Source organism: Pinus tabuliformis, chromosome Q (genome assembly GCF_031772625.1).
Source record: "Pinus tabuliformis cultivar Carrire ecotype Pingquan chromosome Q, CPIR1, whole genome shotgun sequence".
NCBI classification, from domain to species: domain Eukaryota; kingdom Viridiplantae; phylum Streptophyta; class Pinopsida; order Pinales; family Pinaceae; genus Pinus; species Pinus tabuliformis.
Genome location: NC_142296.1, coordinates 46,731,900 through 46,754,751, shown reverse-complemented (window position 1 = coordinate 46,754,751; position 22,852 = coordinate 46,731,900). Strand labels below are relative to the sequence as shown.

Sequence of the window (22,852 nt, the reverse complement as noted above, 5' to 3'; positions counted from 1 at the left end):
ATCACAGTGTTGATCTCAACATCAAGGATCTGCACCCATCTAATGTGTACTCAATGACTGGTTTACTGCTCTCATTGCTATACAGAGATTTCTATTATGACAGTCATTTCATTATATCAACCAGGTCTCCAATGAGGTCTACAGCATGATGACCATCTCTGATATCCTTATCATTACTGCAACAATGATTATTAGATTGTAGTAGCTTGGGTACAGCTTTTCCTTATAAATAGGCATGCGATCTATAGAATAGATCCATGATATGGTCATCCTTATACCAGGTATTCTACAGGCATACCACAACAGCATATAGTCATACCTTATCCATGTAATACGAAGATTGTCATACCAAGGGTGGACTGCGTCTTCATTCCAGCGTGGACAGTGTACAAGTGCTTCAGGCTGTGCGTATATATATGCTGTGTGTAGACTGCGTTTAGGCTGCTACAGGCAGCGTATTAGGGCCTCCGTATTGGCTGTGTATAGAACCTCCTCTTAGCTGCGTATTAGGCTCCAGTTGCTGTGGAATAGGATCACTGTTTAGCTGTGAATAAGGGCTCAACAGACTGCGGATTTAGGGCATCTCTTGACCTGCGGTTAGGGCACTTTGGAACAGTGGATAGGGCTCTTTAGCACCGCAGATAGGAGCCTCTTTAGGACAGCAGTATAGGGGCTTATTCATGCTGCACATAAGTCTCCTCTTATCTGCATTTAGATCTTCTTATAAGCCTGCGGCTAGGGCATCATCTGCACTGTGGCTAGGGCACAACTGAACTGTGGCTAGGGCATCAGCTACTGCGGCTAGGGCATCAGCTACTGTATATTTTAGGTGTCCCTCCTTCTCCAAAAACCCAAGACGTGGAGAGGAGGAGAACACACCAAGAATGTGTGTTAAAATGACTTCAAATCCTCACCAATTTATACTAGAACGTAGATGATGAATAGACACGTCTATTGGGCTTCTGAGCCTACTCAAGTTGCTGGTCGGCTTGGTAATAATTATATAAACAAAATAAATTCATATCTCCATAAATACTTATCGGAATCGGATGATCTTTGGATCAATCCTACACCTCTCGACGAGAGGGATCCAATAAAAATATCAGCTGTCATAAATAAGCTGATCCACATGGAGTTTGGCCCTAGTTGCCAATTTAACACTCCCTCTCAACTAGGGAGAACTCCATCCAGTGATCCATAAGTCCGACTGTACAATCTCGGCCATCAGTGCCCTGCACTGCTCTGCCCAACTCTGCTCAGCTCTGCTGGCTCTGCTAACTCTGCTTTGCTCAGCTCTGCTCTGCTCAGCTCTGCTGGCTCTGCTAGCTCTGCTCTGCTCAGCTCTGCTAGCTCTGCTCTGCTCAGCTCTGCTAGCTCTGCTCTGCTCAGCTCTGCTGGCTCTGCTAGCTCTGCTCTGCTCGGCTCTGCTAGCTCTGCTCTGCTCAGCTCTGCTGGCTCTGCTCTGCTGGCTCTGCTAGCTCTGCTCTGCTCAGCTCTGCTGAACTATGAAGAAGAAGAATTGATCGAGAATGTCTCATACCATTCTCCACTGACCCGAAGTCAGTCTCAGAGTGCGTACCACTAGTCCCAGACTAGTCTCAACCAACCCGAAGTCAGCGTCATAGTATGTACGACTCTCACTAGTCCCAGACTAGTACCGCAGGCTCAGAGAGTGTACTACTGGTCCCAGACCAGTCCCAACCGACCTGAAGTCAGCATCATAGTATGTACGACTCTCACTGGTCCCAGACCAGTCCTGCACTGACACGAAGTCAGTCTCGGAGTATGTACCACTGGTCCCAGACCAGTTTCAGCCGACCCGAAGTCAGCGTCATAGTATGTACAACTCCTACCACTGGTCCCAGACCAGTATCATTGATCCCAGATCAATGGAGGTCATCCTAGCATAGGGAGTACGGTAGATACAACGATGCGTCCATCGGTACTACTATGGTCCCTAACTTCATTTCCCTGCTCATTGATCAGATGAGAGGTACTTCCCATGAGTCCCAGACTGCATGGGTAGGATGCCTCGACAGGAGAACTTAATCAATCCTGTCCTCACAGGAGAACACATCAATCCTGCTACAATCGCCATGGAGAACACATCAATCCAGGCCTCACAGGAGAACTAATCATCCTGGCACAATCGCCATGGAGAACACATCAATCCAGGCCTCACAGGAGAACTAATCAATCCTGCTACACAGGAGAGCGAATCATCCTGTTCCACAAGAGAGCGAATCATCTTGTCCCACAAGAGAGCGAATCATCTTGTTCCAGTGCACACCACCAGGGGAGGGTGAGTCACCCTGTGGTCATATGTTGCTCCAGTAGAACTGCAAGCCCCCCAGAGCTCCCAGAGCTCAATGTATACAACATGTAGGACCCTTCTTCAAAGGTCTCTCGACGACTCCAAGTCGTTCAAGAAAATCACAAATTTGATCTTTCCTAGGGGCTCCGTCCTGTGCATCATCCTAATGCGATGGAGCCTCCTTGCTCATCGACTTACCATGATGTCTATCTGCTGGAGCAATCGACGAATACGGGATTCCTCAATAATCGAATCCCACCTCTGGTTGTCACAGAGAATCACAGTGGTACTCATCATGTGAACAAACAGCTCACTGAAGAGCTTCAGCAACCAGACTGCCTCACAGAAGGCCATACAAGCAGCAATGTATTCTGCCTTGGTGGTGCTCAGAGTCACCGACGTCTGCTTCCTGCTCATCCAGGGTATCGAGGCAGATTCCAAAGAGAAAGAGCACTTAAAAGTGCTTTAGTGATCCTCCACACTGCCTGCCCATTCAGCATTCGAATAATAATGCAATTTCATCTTTTCGGCAGTGTATCTCAATCCATGAGAGATTGTGCCCTGAAGATACCTCAGAAGATTCTTGGCACCAATCCAGTGAGGCTCAACCAAATATGAGCTCACCATGCTAACTGCAACACAGATGTCCGGACAGAGGTTCTCCAAGAACATCAACGCGAATGAGTTTATAAAACTCAGAGGCATTTCCCAAATCAGGTCCGACATCACTACCATATAATTTCTGAAAGTTAAGACCCTTGAGGTAGTCACAGGCTTGCAGCTTATCTTTTCACATTCAGAATCCAACTCCCTCTATCTCCTATAAATGAGAGGGTCTGCACCTGTCAGACATAGGTGCCGGTATGAGAGGTTTATCATCCACAACCTTCGAGTAATGGTTTGGATCAGTTTCACTCCTGGTGAGTCTCAGCTGCATTAGACAGCTATCAATCCTCTCATACTATGCCCGAGGTGTTTTGCTTCAAGCCATAGAGAGCTTTCTTCCACCTGTATACATGAGATTCCCGATCATGAGTCTTAAACTCCTCGGGTTGTTCCAAGCCTGTGGACCTGCTGCATGAAGGGAATGGTCCCCTTATAATATTTTCCTTCGGTACATTTCAGACATGTACCTACATGCTCCTCTTTGAATTCAAGCATCCGAGTCACCATCTGACTCACAGACCTCCAGTGCTGAGTCAACGGACATGGTCCCCAGTGGACTTCCTGCAACTTGATACAACCCAGAACTCAAAACATCTTAACAAGATATATTTTCAAACACGTACCTTTCCATTGATAAGTGCCATCTTGTAACCTTTGATTTCCATTTCTGAGATGGTCATCGGGTTCTTCTTGCGATCAGGTACATAAAAGAGATTCAGGGGTTTCTTGCTTTCGTGGAGGAGTCGACCACTTCCTTGATGACCTGCATTACCAGTCATTCCTTTGATTATTGAAGATGTCCCAGGAATGATTGTTATCTTCATCAAGAGATGTGTCTCTGCCATTCGGACACTCCTTCGCATAACGGCCGAACTTATTTCAACAAGGCATCTGCCTTTCCTTTCACCCTTAGAACCGAACTTCCCAATGAAGGGATCATTAGATGGGCCATCAGAAACTTCTGCTGCGCCATTCTGATAACATTCTCTGCTTTGACTTCACCCTAGGTGAATTATGGGGAACCCATTGATCCTTCTGTCTTGTCCCAACTGCCTTTGGTGATTGCTCTTTCACTCTTGCTTGGGCATTGTCTTCACCTCAGCTCCGATACCATGTTAAATTTTAGGTATGTTCTATGCTTGAGCAATTTATTTAAATTTTCACTGTTAGCAATCACATCAGCATTACGATAAACTGCAGATAGAACATAAATACAAAACGCAGAAGACAAGCCAAGACAAGAGGACACAAGATATGGCGCGAGCCAGGGACAAACCCCACAATGTGTGGGGAAACCCTTTGATCAAATCTTCTTTTATCTTCAAAGTTCAGCAGAGAAAGAGAGAGAGAGAGTACATTTACAACAGCAGTCAATACTTTGACTTATCTAGATCTAGCATAGATCATTTCGTATAATTATGAGATCAGTTGAAGACATTCTGCTTCAACTGATTCTCAAGGTGACTCCTTCACCTATCATCATTCTGCATCTCGTTCATTTGTTGTACCTTACAGTATAGCGCCAACACACAGCATCCTACATGCTGCTCATGATCTTCACGCTGCCCATTCATCATGTTACGCTGTACCCAAATATCACAGTGTTGATCTCAACATCAAGGATCTGCACCCATCTAATGTGTACTCAATGACTGGTTTACTGCTCTCATTGCTATACAGAGATTTCTATTATGACAATCATTTCATTATATCAACCAGGTCTCCAATGAGGTCTACAGCATGATGACCATCTCTGATATCCTTATCATTACTGCAACAATGATTATTAGATTGTAGTAGCTTGGGTACAGCTTTTCCTTATAAATAGGCATGCGATCTATAGAATAGATCCATGATATGGTCATCCTTATACCAGGTATTCTACAGGCATACCACAACAGCATATAGTCATACCTTATCCATGTAATACGAAGATTGTCATACCAAGGGTGGACTGCGTCTTCATTCCAGCGTGGACAGTGTACAAGTGCTTCAGGCTGTGCGTATATATATGCTGTGTGTAGACTGCGTTTAGGCTGCTACAGGCAGCGTATTAAGGCCTCCGTATTGGCTGTGTATAGAACCTCCTCTTAGCTGCGTATTAGGCTCCAGTTGTTGTGGAATAGGATCACTGTTTAGCTGTGAATAAGGGCTCAACAGACTGCGGATTTAGGGCATCTCTTGACCTGCGGTTAGGGCACTTTGGAACAGTGGATAGGGCTCTTTAGCACCGCAGATAGGAGCCTTTTTAGGACAGCAGTATAGGGGCTTATTCATGCTGCACATAAGTCTCCTCTTATCTGCATTTAGATCTTCTTATAAGCCTGCGGCTAGGGCATCATCTGCACTGTGGCTAGGGCACAACTGAACTGTGGCTAGGGCATCAGCTACTGCGGCTAGGGCATCAGCTACTGTATATTTTAGGTGTCCCTCCTTCTCCAAAAACCCAAGACGTGGAGAGGAGGAGAACACACCAAGAATGTGTGTTAAAATGACTTCAAATCCTCACCAATTTATACTAGAACGTAGATGATGAATAGACACGTCTATTGGGCTTCTGAGCCTACTCAAGTTGCTGGTCGGCTTGGTAATAATTATATAAACAAAATAAATTCATATCTCCATAAATACTTATCGGAATCGGATGATCTTTGGATCAATCCTACACCTCTCGACGAGAGGGATCCAATAAAAATATCAGCTGTCATAAATAAGCTGATCCACATGGATTTTGGCCCTAGTTGCCAATTTAACATCGACGCTTCAGAGTACCTTAATGTGTCCGGAATTCTTTATAAATGGGTGAATTTTGGCAAATTCTGGAGGCCGCGATGGTTTACATTACAGGATGGTGTTCTTTCTTACTACAAAATCCATGGCCCGGATAAGATTTACGTAAGTCAAGATACACAGAGAGGGGTTCGCATTATTGGAGAAGAATCACAGAAGCTGATAAGAAAGCAGAGAAATTATCACTTCGTCGAGGAAAAGAGATATCCTAAAGATTATGGAAAGGTTCACATCAAGATTTCTTCCATCAAAGAAAGTCGGTCCGATGAAAAGAGGTTTTACATTTTTATAGGAATAAAGACATTACATCTTCGTGCAGAGACAACGGAAGACAGAAAAGCATGGATAGATGCATTGCGTGCTGCAAAAGAGTCATTTCCATCAAGTTGGGTTGGCTCAGCTGTCTTGCCACAGTCTCCAGAATTTACTATTTCAACTGAAATGCTAAGAAATCGGTTACAGAGGGAGAGTCTCTCTGACGAGGCAATTAAGGATTGTGAGGCCATTATGAAATCTGAATTATCAATCTTGCAACAACAATTGAGATTGCTTCAGCAAAAGAATATTTCCCTAATTGAGGCTATAAGACGGACCGAGGAAGAAAAGATGGAATTGGAGTCAAAAGTTGTCGATGCAACAGAAAATCATATGGAAGGTGGTCATTTTTCAAGTGAAAGTGTGCATGATGACTGTCACGGAGGAACCCAATCTGACATTGATGATGGAAAGGAAATTCGAATTGAAGTTGAGGCAGATACAGATGAGGATGATGATGTCTTCTTTGACACAACAGAGTTCCTTGTTGCAGATTCATTAGCTGGACAATCGCCACTTAGGTTATTAAGGGAATCTTCAGCTACTGAATTGCCTCTGTCTGGGTCTGGAAGACATGTGGATGGGGCTAACACATGCACAGACCTAGTTGAATCTGGGTATATTCATGTTGAGAGGCACAAAAGGTTACCGGAACCTAAAGAAATAAAAAAAATGTAAGCTTGTGGTCACTGATCAAGGATAACATAGGAAAAGACTTGACCAAAGTTTGCCTTCCAGTTTATTTTAATGAGCCTATTTCATCTTTACAAAAATGCTTTGAGGACATGGAGTATTCTCACCTTCTTGATCGAGCATATGAATATGGGAAACAAGGTAACCATTTGATGAGGATATTGCATGTTGCTGCATTTGCTGTATCTGGATATGCTTCCACAGCGGGCCGGACATGTAAACCTTTTAATCCCTTATTAGGAGAGACATATGAAGCTGACTATCCTGATAAGGGCCTTCGATTCTTTTCTGAAAAGGTCAGCCATCACCCAATGACTATTGCATGCCATTGCAGAGGGAGAGGCTGGGTTTTCTGGGGTGATAGTACATTGAAAAGCAAATTCTGGGGACGATCTATTCAAGTAGAACCTGTTGGCATTCTTACTCTTGAATTTGATGATGGGGAAGTTTTCCATTGGAGTAAGGTGACAACGACAATTTACAATCTTATTCTAGGAAAAGTCAATTGTGATCATTATGGAGTAATGCATATCAAAGGGAATAGACTTTCATGCAAACTGAAATTCAAAGAACAAGCTATTATTGAAAGAAATCCTCACCAAGTACAAGGTTATGTCCATGATAGAAGTAGGGACAAGTTAGCAACTTTGGTTGGAAAGTGGGATGAAAGCATGTATTTTGTAATGGGAGATGTTGCAGTAAAATCCAAGAGTTATGATCATATGTCAGAGGCTGCGATTTTATGGAGGAAAAATGATCCCCCAGAATGTCCCACGAGATACAATTTAACCTCGTTTGCTATAACATTGAATGAGCTGACACCTGGACTTAAGGAGAAGTTACCACCCACAGATTCCAGGCTGAGACCTGATCAACGCCATCTTGAATGTGGAGAATATGATCTAGCGAATGCTGAAAAGTTGCGACTTGAACAGAAACAGAGACAGGCTTACAAACTGCAAGAGAAGGGATGGAAGCCCCGTTGGTTCAGAAGGGAGAATGACCAAAGCACTTATAAGTATTCTGGTGGTTACTGGGAAGCTAGAGAAAATGCTTGTTGGGAAGGATGTCCTGACATATTTGGACCAAGGACGAGATTAACTCCTTGAAGAGTTGAACGAAAAGGAGTTGACATATTCTCTAGAGATAAGTACTTTCTTGAATATTTTGATATTATTCTTTTAATTATTATTAGTCTCTTGTATTTGTATATTTTGCTTGGATGGATTCGTTTTATTATTATTTATGCTCCTATAACAAACAATTGGTAATGATGTTTATATCCTTACAATCTTCTAGATATTCATTTTAATGTTTAGTCATCCTCCTTTATAATTACTAGGGGACTCACTCCTCTGTACCTGTCAACAACGTAGATATTTCTCTTTGATAATTGAGTTTGTATAAGTTCTTCTATGAGACCTTTCTTCAAGTTTGTATGAAAACTTCTATAGGTGTTTTCTCAATAGTTTTACTTCAGAAAATATATATATATATACAGTGGACAAATAACATTCAAATGAGGCCTCTAAAGAGTCACATATAATATCTTCCTTACTCAAAAATTACCCCAGCTGTTATACATAATTTAGCCATATTATTATCACAATACCACAGTAAAAGAGGTAGGATTCCCTCCTGTATATTCTCTTAATTTCTAATAAATTTCTGAGTTTGTGTGAAGGTTACAGTGATCCCTTTTTGCACATCAGTTGTTATCTGTTAGCTGTAGGTGAACAGTTTTTCCACTATATTTCCAGTTAAATGATAACAGAACCAGACAATTGAGCTCAAGTGGTTATATATACCATTCACAATTATTCAACAAGGAATACACTACTATTAAACACCATGTGATGAGGAACTAACTCAGAATTGCAACAGCCATTAACTCATTCATATAGAGGCATATAAATAACTGGTATAATGCATAGAACTTAAGTTCGGACCCTGGAATGTGCTCTGGCAAAAGATCTGGAAACAATAGTTCACTTGGCATGGATAGCAACTCCTTGGTAGTGAAACAGTCAATAGGAACGGATGCATACGCAACATTCAGACCTAATTTAGCAATTCTTATAAGTGATGAATACAACCTGAGCAAAGGTTCCATGAGCATAAATTCAACCTATAGGGCCAAGGTATTGAAAGAGTACTACCATTTAAACATAGAGCAATGTTCGGTGTATTATTGTTAAAGGAAATGTTGAGTACAAAATATGTTCCCCAAATGTGTTGCATACCATACTTTGACCTAGGTATTTCAAACAATTTAGATATAAAAGAACACAGCAAATAACATTATTGTTAAAAAGAAGGAATTGAGATTTGTCTTTGCTAATGACTATCCATATGGTGCATTTTGTTACCAAGTAAGACAATAACCCAGCTAGTTGTTACTGGAGCAAACACATACAGATCAATGAATGTTTGAAACATCACGATATGTGCTCGTAAGATCAAATATCAAGTGTCAGTTAGCAATCTAAAGTCATAAGTTTTATGCACAAACAATACACGAAAGAATGATTATATTTTAAATATGAGAGCCAATGACATGAATAGATTATGGCAAAGTATGTTATACTTTAGATGACATGTATGAAATATACATAAGCTATGTGTTTTTGAAAATATTAATGCACATGTTATAAATGCATGGACAAGTGTTTATGATTGCAGATAAAATCTGTTACCAAAATGACCACGTGATGACAAAAACCTCAGAACAATTAAGGCTCAAAGAGATTCCATGATAGGGTATTAACCCTGATTCTACTGGGAGGGGTGGAAGTGTTGCCCACCGTTTATCCTTCGAACCCTGGAGCCATGGGAGGACTGTGCGAGTCACGCTCCCCTAGACGTGTGATGATGACTGCCAAATGCCTACTAGGGATCAGGTCGGTATAGCCAACGTTGTCACCCTTGGAGTTTATGAATGGTTAGGTCAGTATAACTGACGCCATGGCATACTCCAGTAGAGGACGGATAGGATGGGAGCGGAAGAGATTAGGAAGGATAGGATGATGTTGTGATAGCCTGGGGAGCCTGATGAAGTAAAACATGATCATTAAAGTTATAAACCTAAAAGTATTCAAAATACCAATTTTATAGTGTCCTCACATTAAGTAAGAATTTAACCTCAATACACAATCCGAACAAGAATGTACTAATCACTATTATAAGTATTGATATAAAAAAAAAATCCTCTAACTTCGGGACGAAATTTTCTGAAGGAGGGGTGTATGTAGTGACCCATCATTAATATAGAGAGCACGAGAATATTAGCATGCATACGATGCATGCATATGATAGCTACATATGCATGTATCGCATGCACTGCACTAGTAACTATATTCTAAATTACCTAAAATATTAAATATCCTGACACTCCTTCAAATAGAAAAGTCGCAGTCACCCATCAGCACATATTACTTAATGCCTCATGATTAATGAGCGATTACCAATGATATTAAGTTTAAAAGTATAAAGTAAAAGGGTTATAAAGACAATAGATGTAAAGAATTATGTAAATTCTTAAAAATCAAGTTAAATAATTATCTACCTCAGAATTTTAATAAAGTATGTCAATAAATTATTAAAGGGATAAATTAAATCAAAATAAAGTTCCTATGTATGAACTTAGGACATTTTAATTAAACAAATAAAATTTTAATCAAAGTAAAATCACACATGTCAATATATCCTTAAAAGAAAGATACGACTCAGGATGTTGAGGAGGTGTCGCTGAGAAAGGAAGCGGTGGGCTCGTAGGTGGAGAGAGCGACCACCGCTAATGAACAGTACATAAGGAGAGGCCGAAGCGGAAGAAGGGGGCAGGAGGAAGGAGAGGAAATTTATACATACTGCTTATAATCCGGAACTATGGAGCCTTGCTTGTTTTGAAGTTTCTGGGCACGGGGGAACGGTATGCATCGGTTGAGAAGCATACTGGATTGAGTATCTAGGTATACTCGGTTTGGCTGGGTGGTTTTTGGTCATTCGGTAACGAGAGCGCTGGAGAAGTTCTGAAGCATCCTCATCGCAGCATCCATAGCAGACCAGGTAAGTACTTCATCAAATCAATTAATACAGTTTCACAGTTTCAGTAATCTTTACAGTTTCAGTAATGACTCTTTAACTTAGTACGGTCACTACAAAGACTCTATGACTTATACTACCTGTACTAAAATCATAAGACTTATACTACTTGTAGTAAAAGCACATTAGAAGTTAAGCACTGGCCATTGTTTCTGATGACATCTCTTCTTTATCCATCTAAAACATTTCATCAGATCAAGTTGAACTTCATGATACATACTTCTAAAACCTATCTCAGAAAACAAAATGGTACCCTTTTAGCTATCTGATCTAAGCAGAAAAATTAACTTATCCATCAGAACCATTTTAAAGGACTTGAGTTTCATCTATTTATTTTACTTCATTGCCTATATTATCAGCCTACCATAGAATTTAACTGCTGATTACCTCCCTAGATTCATATGCTGGCAAACCACGACTTTTTATCATTCTCAATATGATTTTTTTGCCCCTTTTCTTCATCTCTCTAAATGCATTTCTTCAGTTGGGGAAAGAAAATAATAAGAAAGCAAACATAACCTTTAACAACAACATCCAGAAGCTTTGGTATCAGAAAATCACGGATCACATCCAATGAACTTGTCACTGCCTCTGAGTATTCTATAACATCCTCCAAATGAGTGTCTGAAGAAATCTCCGTCAAGAAAACTAAGCATAATGTATCATTATGTGCCTTGTCTGGAACACATAAATGGCATGGGTTCCTGCAAAGCCGAAAATGGAATAAGCTAACATATGCTCATATAGTAAAAAGGCTTTAAAAGTTGAGAAATAGATTATTGAATTTGCAAATGTACATTTCCTAGAGGAGAAACTTATTTCACATTTGGCATCCATACTTGAGAAATAATTAATGCTTAACTGTTTGCATGGGCATGTCTGTCAATCTATTTTTACAGATGATGATACTGGTTTCTGTAGCTAATTTGCCATTCTATTGATTAGAATCTTTAACCATGTATAAGTTTTATCTTCTAACTTGTATGTGCTTCAATATCCAAATAGTTACTTGAAACTCATCATTTTCATGCTCATACTTTATTTGACATGTTCCTGTAAGGAATATATAAAGGGTTGCAGCTATTGACCTGCAATCAATAAACAATTCCGGAAGATTCAAACTCGAACACTTCTTTCTCAAAGATTTGTATTCCTTGTTCAGAGCAAGTATGACGGACTGCACCGTCAATTTGTTTTCCTTCAGCCTTTCCTGGAAGACACAATTAAAAATCATATCAAAAGATCTTTGTTGAACCATATAAGATGCAACAAAATGGACAAAGTGACAAATCTAGAAGATATTATGCACGGGTGAAGAACATTCTCCGTCCAAAACGAAATTATCTTCTCTATGCTTGAAGTGAATTTTCTGCATCTGGGAACAGCGTCAACTATTTACATCTCAGACATGTCTTCAGCCTTTACCTTACACAGCAGAAAATGAGCTGCCCATGGAGAAAGAGCTGACATTGGAATTTTCATGGACTCTATGCTACCTTTTTCCAGTTTCTCATAGCTGCAAAATAAATTGAATAATTCAATATCAGTAATGATTAACATTATCAGTGTACATCCTTTCCCCTTAAATAAACAGAACATACATTATTTTAGTACTTATACTGAGCTGACATAATCGGACAGTTTCTAGATGCTCCTTCACTTTACTTGCTCCATATTCTTGACCACAATGAATACTTTTCAGTTTATTTGATAATCTCAGAATTACACGCTGATTATTATGCCTCTGATTATCATGCTCCTTCATTTTAATATTGTGCTTGGGCCAACAACACAGGCTTTCCTGCCAGATCAATGACAAAAAATTGTGAATATGTATCACACTTAAATGGACAGAATTGCAATGAGTAATCAAACGAAAATTGTTCCTATGATTCTTTTCCATGAGATTCACTATGATGAGAGATGAAGCTACAAGACGGCATAAGACTTTATTCCCGTTTTCTCCCTTCTATATCCAGGCAAGAGATTTGATTGCAGTTATGTTTTACCAACTGCTGCATAGAAGCAATGAATTACGTTTGCTCCTTACAAATTCTAGTTTAGACACAGCTGCATTATTCATCAAGGATCATTTTTTACATTGCTGTGCAAAGTATTAAGGACCCTATTCAGACACTTTGTTGCAGCCTATTGCATGTCACATAAAAAGAATCAATAAGATTGAAACATAACCAAAGTCAAAAGAGATCATCCGTTTAATGTCATATAACAATAGAAGCCATAAATAAAGCAGAAGAATAGACAAAGTACTGGACCTAATTGGAAAACTATCATCAAATAGAAAACTATGTGAATACTAATAGATCATAAGATATCACAGAAACCAAACAAATAATATCTAGGAATTCAAAGATCTGATTCTTTACAAACAAAATTTATTCACTAAATTAGGGATACTATGAGGTTGAAAACAACTATAAATATATTTGTAAATACATGACACCATCATCTCAAAGCTGAAAAAGTGTTACAAAAGATGCACAATCATGGAAGGATGGGAATTCCCATTATCATCCCCTGTGATTCACAATAGCAATTCATCAGACTCCTCCTCAGAATCCACCTCAGATATATCGATGTAATTAAAAAGTTAAAAACACTATATATGCATTTGTTTTAAGAAAAAGCTCTTGGGTTCCATTCTAACGGTCTACTGTGGTTCCTTTAATCTCTTGGGCATCATTCTTAGACTGTTGCTTTTCTCATATTTAAGGACAAATTTTCCTTGTGGTTGGCAGATGATTCTACAAATGCTCATGATGATACAAAATTTTAAAGAAATTAGCTTCTACAATTTTATTACCAGTATATAATATTGCTGGAGTAAATATAATTTAGAGGATAAAACCTGGTGAAATCATAATTTATTTGCACATTCCCTCTGGTGTGCAGCTCTATTATTGATCTGTGGAACAGGATAATTGAGAAGTTTCAAAAAACCCATGCTTGGAGTAATTTCGATCTTCCTCTTGTTGTGAGGTTACAATTCTAGATCGAATTTCAGCAGCAACACACATTTATTATCCCTCTTCTCTTCCCCTCTCATGCAGCCTATAAAAAATAGAGAAGGTATTGTTACCCCTCATGTCAGCACGGGTACATACAGAATTTTGCAGCATATTTCACCACCATTATAAGCCCAAGGTCACAAGTCAAAAGCCTTGTAACAAACATGTGAGGCCCTGCATTAGGTGTCCTAGAAACTGTGTTTTGTTGAACAATGGCAGAACCCTTTGGGTTCATCTCTAGTTCCTTTTGTCCTAGACACCTAATATAGGGCCTTGGGGGACCTTGGATGCCCTTATACGAGGACTCATGGTTCTAGAGGAACCTGCTTCTTGTAGGGGTGATCACCAGTGTATGTGCCAGTCCAGCTCACATTAAGGTGCACCTGTCTTACTGCATGGTCATGTGTCGATAGTGTATATATGTGGCCTTGCCATTGGTGCAGTATCCCTTAGATAGTTCTCATACATGGCAGTGTCACATTGACAACTTTCATGTTTCCCAAAGCAATTCACATTTCCCAATGCAAGTGCTCCCAGAATGTCAGAAAGTCAATTTGGTCTCATGTGTTCAGCTTGATGAGAGGATGACATGCCAAGTAAAATCTTTCCAATCAGAAGCAATGGTAGGTTACAACTGGACAAAGGTGGTCGAACAAGTACTACAAGTTTCTACTTTCTAGGTGGAGGAAAAAGGTCAATGTTGGATAGTTTGAGGCATGCATTACATCAAAGATGGTCTACAAAAGAAGAGGAACAAAACTCAAGTCTTGGAATCCATTGAGTCCGCAAGGCGTTACAGAACTAGCATAGGGGCATGATGACATGGACAAAACAGTGATGATGTGACAATGCTAAATGGAAAATTGAACGCATACCTAGTTTAGATTAGGGCAGATTTTAAGGCATGGGAGATATAGAGCTCAAGTCACTAAATCAATTTTAATAAAGAGGAAAATTCAAGAGAACTAGCCATTTTAAGAGTCAACTAGTCGTTTGAAGCCTCAAATTAGCTATTGGAGGTATCTTGGACTGTGACATTAAGTAAAGAATTGTTACCCACCAAAAGTGGGTAACCCCATAGGAGAAACTTTTTCTCCTATCTTGGACAGCCAACCAACAGCCTTATACATTGCTCAATTATGATGATATGCCACATTCGTTTGCCATTTGCATGGGTCAGATAGGTACTTTAACCATTTTGCAATCAACTGCTTTTACTTAATATTTCAGGAATTCTAACATGGATAAAAGGGCAATCTAGGTGATTGAGCGATCTTGACTATAAACTTATTCTCTCACCAATCTTGACTATAAACTTGTTCTCTCACCTTACCACGAGGGTTTAGTCTTTGGCCCTAGTCTAGTGGGACCTCCTCTGAGGCCTTAAAGTTTTAGTAGGGACACTACTAGGGGAGCTTGTATTGAAGTAGTGTGTCCATAACCATTCCATACCTAACAACTTACATCATTCCCTTGATGTCACATCCATCCTTCAGGATTATTGTCATTGGTTCATTGGGATTTGGCGTCCTCACATCAACATCCTTAACTCAGGGCTGAAAAACTTTTCCCTAGAAGTTGAAGCAGCTAAAAGAAAGATAAAAGCATAAGATAGCACAACAAAGAAAAAGAAAAGTTTCAAAATGCAAAATATGGTCGAGACAATAATTAGCACATGGGCAAAATCCTAGAATGAGCTCTACCACCCTCAATCACCCAGTTCCTGAGCATTAGATGCTCCATAATATAATAAGGGAACCCTTGCATTTCCCAACCCTAATGAGCGAGAAGATCACTCATCATTAAGGGGAAAATAAATCCTACATCATTAAAAGCAATCTTCGACACCTAAGTTATGCTCCTTATCAAAGAATATTGAAAAGTAAGAGGTGCACCAACGGGGTAGAAAATGCCAACCGAGGAAAAGGGGTAACTCATGCCTCCACAATTTCTCCCTCCATACACATATGCACTCCAGATGATAGACCTCCATCAGCGAGTCCCATGACCATGGCAGCTAGCCATGAAGCCTTTCCCCTCTATTGCCACCACTATCACAAACACCTATGAATTGAAGGGGTTGACCATGGACATGTCACCTCCACTTAGGGGCTAGAAACACCTAATAGGGTTGACCATTTAGCCATCCCTAACAAAGTAGGGAGAACTTTTATCGAACTTGGTCTAGTTGGATATTTGAAGGTGATCCCAATTTGATGTCTTATTATGCCCTTAACAATTAAGTATAGTCCATTATGATGCATCTATAGTCATTGTCTCTAATGAGTGGTTGCTTTCAATTGAGTGTAAGATGGTTTTGTCAACAAGTCCTTCATAGAGCAACAGAGGCCTTGAGGGCACACCCACTCCATCCTTACTCCACATGATGTTTAGGTCGTACTACACTTCCGGAGAGTAGCGATGACCTTGCAGATGCAACATTGACCCTCTAGAGAAGAGCATTGGGCACTTTGATGATTCTAACAGATGATTGACACCTCAGAGCACCCCCAGATGATGAAACATTCAGCTCACTATGCTTGTTGTTGGAGATACCTAATGATGTACCCAGCAGACCCAGCATGCCCCCAAGCTAGCCTTGACACAGTTTGATGGGCATGGCTTGATCTAGAGTCCAAATTATGATGGTCGTCTCTAGGATGACTAGGGAGGGCTTATACCAACTCATGGACCCCCAACACTTGATAGAGATTGCAATGTGTTGTCTTGATGGCACCCTTGGAGATGACGTGGAGCACCTAGAGCTACATTTTGAGATATGGAGACATTTTGAGGCTTGATTTGAGGGCTTACCCTTAATCATTTGGTTTATTATGATGGTTGGAGATGCATCTAGCCCATTCCATGCATTTTTGGAGCTTTATTAACCCTAAAAGGGCATGATGTAAGGCTTGGGAGAAGTTTCGACCCATACATGCAGGCTATTAGTGGCTTATTTTATTATATTGAGCTATTCGGTTAGCTTCTAACCCACTTTCTTTATGTACACTCAAAATTGAACTTGTCATCCTTTAAGGCAAATCAATGGAAGTGATTGACCTCATATAAATATAGTATCACTCCATTATTTTTTCTCATCATCACTCATGGATTTTGGCTTCCTTGGGACAACTAAACTTAGCCTAGTTGTAACTCGCTACTTGTGGATATGTGATATTTTTGCAGTTGTTGCTATAGGAGATTGATTTTTGTCTTGGAGATGTCTTTTTGGAATTGAAAGAAGGTTATTTCTTGGAAGAATAGTAAGTTTAATTACATATTTTTATCATTTTTCATGTGATATATTAATGCTAGGGTTTTTCTTGTTCCATGTCTAAATGCTTTAATTATTTCAAGTTAAGTTTGTCTTCCTTGAAATCCACAGTGGACCTCGTAGAGAGCTTCCCCTATTTAATTTCTTCTCCTGTCACAAAGAAGATAGTTAGGGTTTATCAAGTGAAAACTAGGGTTTCCCCCTTACAACAAGCATTAATTCACTCTCTTAAATTTCACCCTAAAGACTACATCACCTAAGTAGGAATAGGCACTAGGTATGTTGCACGAAACTTCGAAGAACCCGACATGTCGAGTTGTACCTGTACATGAAACGCTGCAACTCGGCCAAAACTTGGCCGAAACTCGGCAATCATGTAATAATCTATGAGAGTTAATATAAACTTGGTTTTCCTTCTAAATTGTCATATATGGTTCTTATTCCCGTTTTTCTTACAAGATAATGTGTTATTTACTTATCTATAATTTTATTTCTATATGTGTATACATATATGACGTTTCACTCGACGTTTCCATTTTTTGGAGGTGACATTTCTAAACATTCCCGTTTCGGAAACTCCGAAACATGTCGGTGTTTCGTGCAACTTAGGGCATTGGGAATCCTTGTGTTGGTCAAAAATTACAAAAAAAAATATTTTCTTCTCTTTTATTTTTCTAAGTCCTTCCAGGCAAGTCACTAGGGATAAGAATTGAATTCAAATAAGGCAATTCTTATATAGCATATTGAACATTAATCAGCTTGAATTTTACCTTGATCATTTTCGCTCAAAATTTAGCATTTTACATGGTTGAATTTTCGCTAGAAGGGTTGATGTCATCCTCCCTAAGCAATGTGTGCCCTACAATAATTCTAACCAAGCTAGGGCTTCAACGTAGGGCTTAATTTGACAGTTTGTCTTCTCCTTTGTGATTACATCATTTGCAAAGCCTTTCTTTGATGCAGGTATGCCTAGATATTCTCTTGTTGATTTATATCTAGAAACTCTAAGTCACAGGTACCTCCTTTTAGGGCTTGATATACGATACTTTGCTTCTATACAAACAACATTGTGTCTTTGTCCATTAAAGAGTATCTTTACGTATTCTACATTTACATCACCTTGAGCCATATAACATAGAATACCTTTTACGTGATCACTGGGAATCCTCCTTGTGGTGCAATTCCACCAAAGAGTAAGAGGAAAATTGCTAAGGTGGCAGTGGCAATCTCCCTTAATGTTGCAACAACGTCTATCCTTTGCCTTGTGAGGCCTCTTCATAAGGCTTGCTATATTTTGAGGCAACAAGGACCATTACTAGTTTTTATGAAGTCAAAAGATCATCTCGAGGACCAAATCAAACCACCTAATGGCCAAGTCAAACTATTATGGAAAAAGTAGAGTTTCCTCAAAGATGTTGGGATGGGGTGTTGAGCTACTTATCATTACTATTCCTCATCTTTATCTCATCTAGACCACAAGCAAAGGGATTCTTGGACCAAATTGAGCTATGTAAACTAATTCAACCCCTTAGAGGGAAAAATTATCCTTGTAATGTATGAAATCACTAAGACTCTGACATATGGATGCCTAATAAAAAAAATAATTTTCTAGATTAGTCCAACTAGACAATAACTAGCTATTATCTAGCCATTTCGAAATTTAAAAAGATAGCCTACCCTCTAGCAAATGTCATTGCTGTCTTGTGAGATTAGTGCATGAATTAAAAACGAAAAACATCATTTGCAAACCTGTGTTATATTTAGCATGGTGTGGGTTCAATCATACTATCTTTTCTTTTCTTGATCTACTGAGATATTTCGTTTAATCTAATAATTTTTCCAATTATTAATATTACACAAAAGTCAGATCGAGCCAGTGAGAGGTTATATAGCCATGTGAAGGGGGCAAACTCGGGAGAAATCCCGCTTTGACATTTTATTGCAGGTGCGTCATTCAAACAAAGATTGACCTATTCCAGCAAGAAGCTTCAACTAAGAAGGCAAGTTGCATCTCATTGCATACTTGAACCAAAGTCTAAAGAACGTCTCACTAGGGGCTGCCCCTAGCTAGCTCTAAAAAGTGGAAGAGATATTAAATCACAAGTGGAGATGATTTCTCTTGAAGACCAATCACACATTCCTGATAAAGTGCAAAAGTAACTTAAAGAGGTTCGATCATACTATCTTTTTTTTTCTTGATCTACTGAGATATTTCGTTTAATCTAATAATTTTTCCAATTATTAAAATTACACAAAATTCAGATCGAGCCAGTGAGAGGCTATATAGCCATGTGGAGGGGGCAAACTCGGGAGAAATCCCGCTTTGACATTTTATTGCAGGTGTGTCATTCAAACAAAGATTGACCCATTCCAGCAAGAAGCTTCAACTAAGAAGGCAGGTTGCATCCCATTGCATACTTGAACCAAAGGCTGAAGAACGTCTCACTAGGGGCTGCCCCTAGCTAGCTCTAAAAAGTGGAAGAGATATTAAATCACAAGTGGAGGTGATTTCTCTTGAAGACCAATCACACATTCCTGATAAAGTGCAAAAGTAACTTAAAGAGGAGTGTGTTTTACAACCCAGCTATTGAGGTAATTTTATTTTGGTACAAGGTAAAAATTGCAGCAACCACTTTTTTACAAAACTTAACCAAAACAAAACATAAATAATTTATATTTTAGTTTAGGAAATTTGCTTGCTGATTTTTTAGATTTTTATCATAAACGGCAAGATTGTTAACCATGGGATATTACATATAAAATTAAATGTAAGCCAAGGTTTGATACATTGAATTGGAACTATTATTGGATATGTTTACAGCTTTTTATCAAGTGACTTTATTGCAGATCTGTGCATTTTACTACCTGTTACTGAAGAAATATTTCTTCAAGGTTCTTTGCTCATACCAAGTAGTTTATTCATATGAAGCCACGCACATAGGCAGTAATTTGAATTGTTGATTTATTGATTTAGAGTAAAAAATACACTTATTTCCAATTTGTATTTAGAGTAAATTTGATTCTGTAAACTTGTTGGACATAGCACCCAGTGGGAATTGATGACAGGAACACAGAAATACAATTTCCAACTTGCTAGAAATTGATATTTGCTATTGTTCATAAGCTTGGAAGTGATCTTTTAAGGTCTATATAACATCTTCCAGCTTCCCCACCCCTAGATCAATGATCTAAGAGTGCTTTCACACTCATTGAGTGGTATATTTGAGTGAAGTCAGTTGTTCCATGCAATTGACTAGAAATTTTGCAGTCTATTCTAATAGATTAGCGAGTAGATTCGCTCTACAACCCCTCTAACCAGTAACGCAAAATGAAATATAACTTTTAACTAGTTAATATATTTTTTCTACATCAATTTTAAGTACTCACATTCCATATCTAACATCATTTGACATAGTGTTTTGCTGTTTTCAATTTTATGTTGCATACTTATATACAGAAATCAATAGAATATCCCCATAATTAACTTCTCCATCTCATCTTTGACCCCATTTAAGGCACCACTCTTACCTGGGTTGGTTGAGGTATTGAGTGGGAATGACCCCTTGGCCTTTCGGGAGGAATTGGGCCTAAAGAATGGGGTTTTTAAGCAAGGCCCTTACCCTGTTTGTGCCCATCCTAGCAAGTTGCACGGACCTTTGCAACCCTACTAATCGGATCGGTAACAAGTACTTTTTAAGATTTTTATAGCGTAAACAGGTTGAGGCAAAAGGGATTCCTGTTGTAACTTCGAATCTTTACACTTTTCTAAGGGTCAAAGGGGGATTGCACCTGTTACTAGTACTACACAAACTAGCAAGGTTGCCAAGGTCCTTGCAAGCAGCTAAGATGGCATGCATAGGACAAGTGCCTAGTGTCACCTTGGTACGAGTCCCCACTCTTTAAGCACAACTGCTACTTGAATGCCTCTGGGAACATTCCCTAATCAAAGCACTTCCACCAACAATCAGTAGACTAGTGCCTTGTACAGGTTACTGGGTGAAAAAAGGAATTAATTATTAGATGTTTTACCGATCTGGAAATGTAAATTACAAAGGGAATAAATACAGAGCAACAATATGATTCACTCAGTCAAAATTGAAGATAATCAACATGTAAATAGCCTAAATGAGTTAAAGTTCAATATGTTTACCAAAGCTAAAATTTATTTGTGATATAATCCTTTGCTAAGAGAGGTTTCTGTGTAATTTTGTTTCTTGTCATGCGACTGCGGATTTGAAATTTGCAGAAAAACATAAGAAAACAACAACAAACTTCCCTTTACATGGCCACCCAATAGTTCCTAAACACTATATTGATAATCTAGGAGAGGGAGAGCTAGGACATCCAGGTAAAATCACTTTAAGCCATTCCTAAGCTTCAGATCTGCAACAAAAGTGAGTTACAGAGGTTTTGGGATGAAATTGCACTAGGTAACAATCTAGAAAATTATTCTATCCTATAAATAAGACTTTTAAATATTGGAATCGATTAAAGATACTACCAAATTGAAGATATAACAATGAGGAATAGATCTACTTATTACAGAAGTTTATGAGATGATAACTTGTAGAGCACACTTGTACCTCTATTTTTGCAAAATCTGAAATGTATGTGGCTGTAATATAATGTAGATCAGCAAAAAAAGCTCAATATATCCCCGAAGAAATGTGTGTTTGAAAGCTCGAAACATTGGTATTCTGATTCCCTAGACAATATTTAAATTTGTGCTAAAAAACCCAAAGGGTTACGAGCTAAAATTGAGATAAAAATCTGAAAAATGCACGTTAGTATATATTTAAATAAACAAAAAATAAAAGGTTTTCGCTTTTTAAAATAAGAAGAGTGGTTTTTGACAAATGCTTACATTAGCCACAACTTTACCTCTCAATGTCGAGTTTTAAATCAATTCATCATTAAGTCGGTCTTGCATTATGGGCAGTGAGGTGAGTTTGGAATAGAGAGGATTGTGTTGTCCCCGCCTTTATCTAAGACTTCACACAGGTTTCTAGATCAAACTAGGAGCGACTTCTAGTGAAGTGTATTTGATCTTCCAGATTATTGTGGGTTATTTGAAAGAGATATTCACATAGCTAAAGATACCACCAATACGAGTATGTCCAACCATTGGATACAATAATTCCAACCTCCAACAAGATTGCAATGAAGACTAGTGGCTTGACTGCAACCTCCATGCAAATTTTTATCCCCTCGATGGATCATCCCTCCAACATCTATGTAAGCTATATTCCCTTTGTTTATCTTATTATATTTAAACTATTGTAACCAGGACCAAGAAAATACCAAATAGAAAAATCCAACTCACAATTTTGAGACCAAAGAGTTTGTAAAAGAGTTTTATTATAGCACGAGTGATCTCATAGTTTAACAAAAACTGAAATGAGAGGAGGGACTACCCTTTATTAATGCTCTTTAGTAACAACTAGTTGCACCTCACTCTCCAAAATAATAATTTTACTTGTCACCTACAACTCAAAGACTAAGTAAATCCAATAGAGATTATTTTTGATACAATAGTTGTCCACAAAGGAGTTTGACTTGATGCATTTGTCCCTTCGAAGTCTAACGTTCCCTTTGACTTGAACTCGGAGAAGAAAAACGTGAAGAATAGACTTGAATTGCCAAATGTCCTCCTCAAGATGACCCAATAGC

The 22,852-nt window shown here is 39.0% G+C and overlaps 1 protein-coding gene and 1 pseudogene across 2 annotated transcripts in view; one reads left to right on the top strand and one right to left on the bottom strand.

Annotated features, from left to right (window-relative positions):
* The window catches only part of LOC149218223 (DNA-directed RNA polymerase IV subunit 1-like), a 382,207-nt gene that overhangs the window by 171,191 nt on the left and 188,164 nt on the right, over window positions 1–22,852 (bottom strand). For both annotated transcript variants that reach the window (XM_089383853.1, XM_089383854.1), the window contains exons 12-15: window positions 12,481–12,680; window positions 12,305–12,395; window positions 11,968–12,089; window positions 11,399–11,583 (exon numbers count right to left, since the gene is read on the bottom strand). In XM_089383853.1, coding sequence (XP_089239979.1) covers window positions 11,399–11,583; window positions 11,968–12,089; window positions 12,305–12,395; window positions 12,481–12,680 — 598 coding nt within the window. The remainder of the gene's footprint in view (window positions 1–11,398; window positions 11,584–11,967; window positions 12,090–12,304; window positions 12,396–12,480; window positions 12,681–22,852) is intronic.
* On the top strand, window positions 5,705–7,887 carry LOC149218224 (oxysterol-binding protein-related protein 1C pseudogene; annotated as a pseudogene).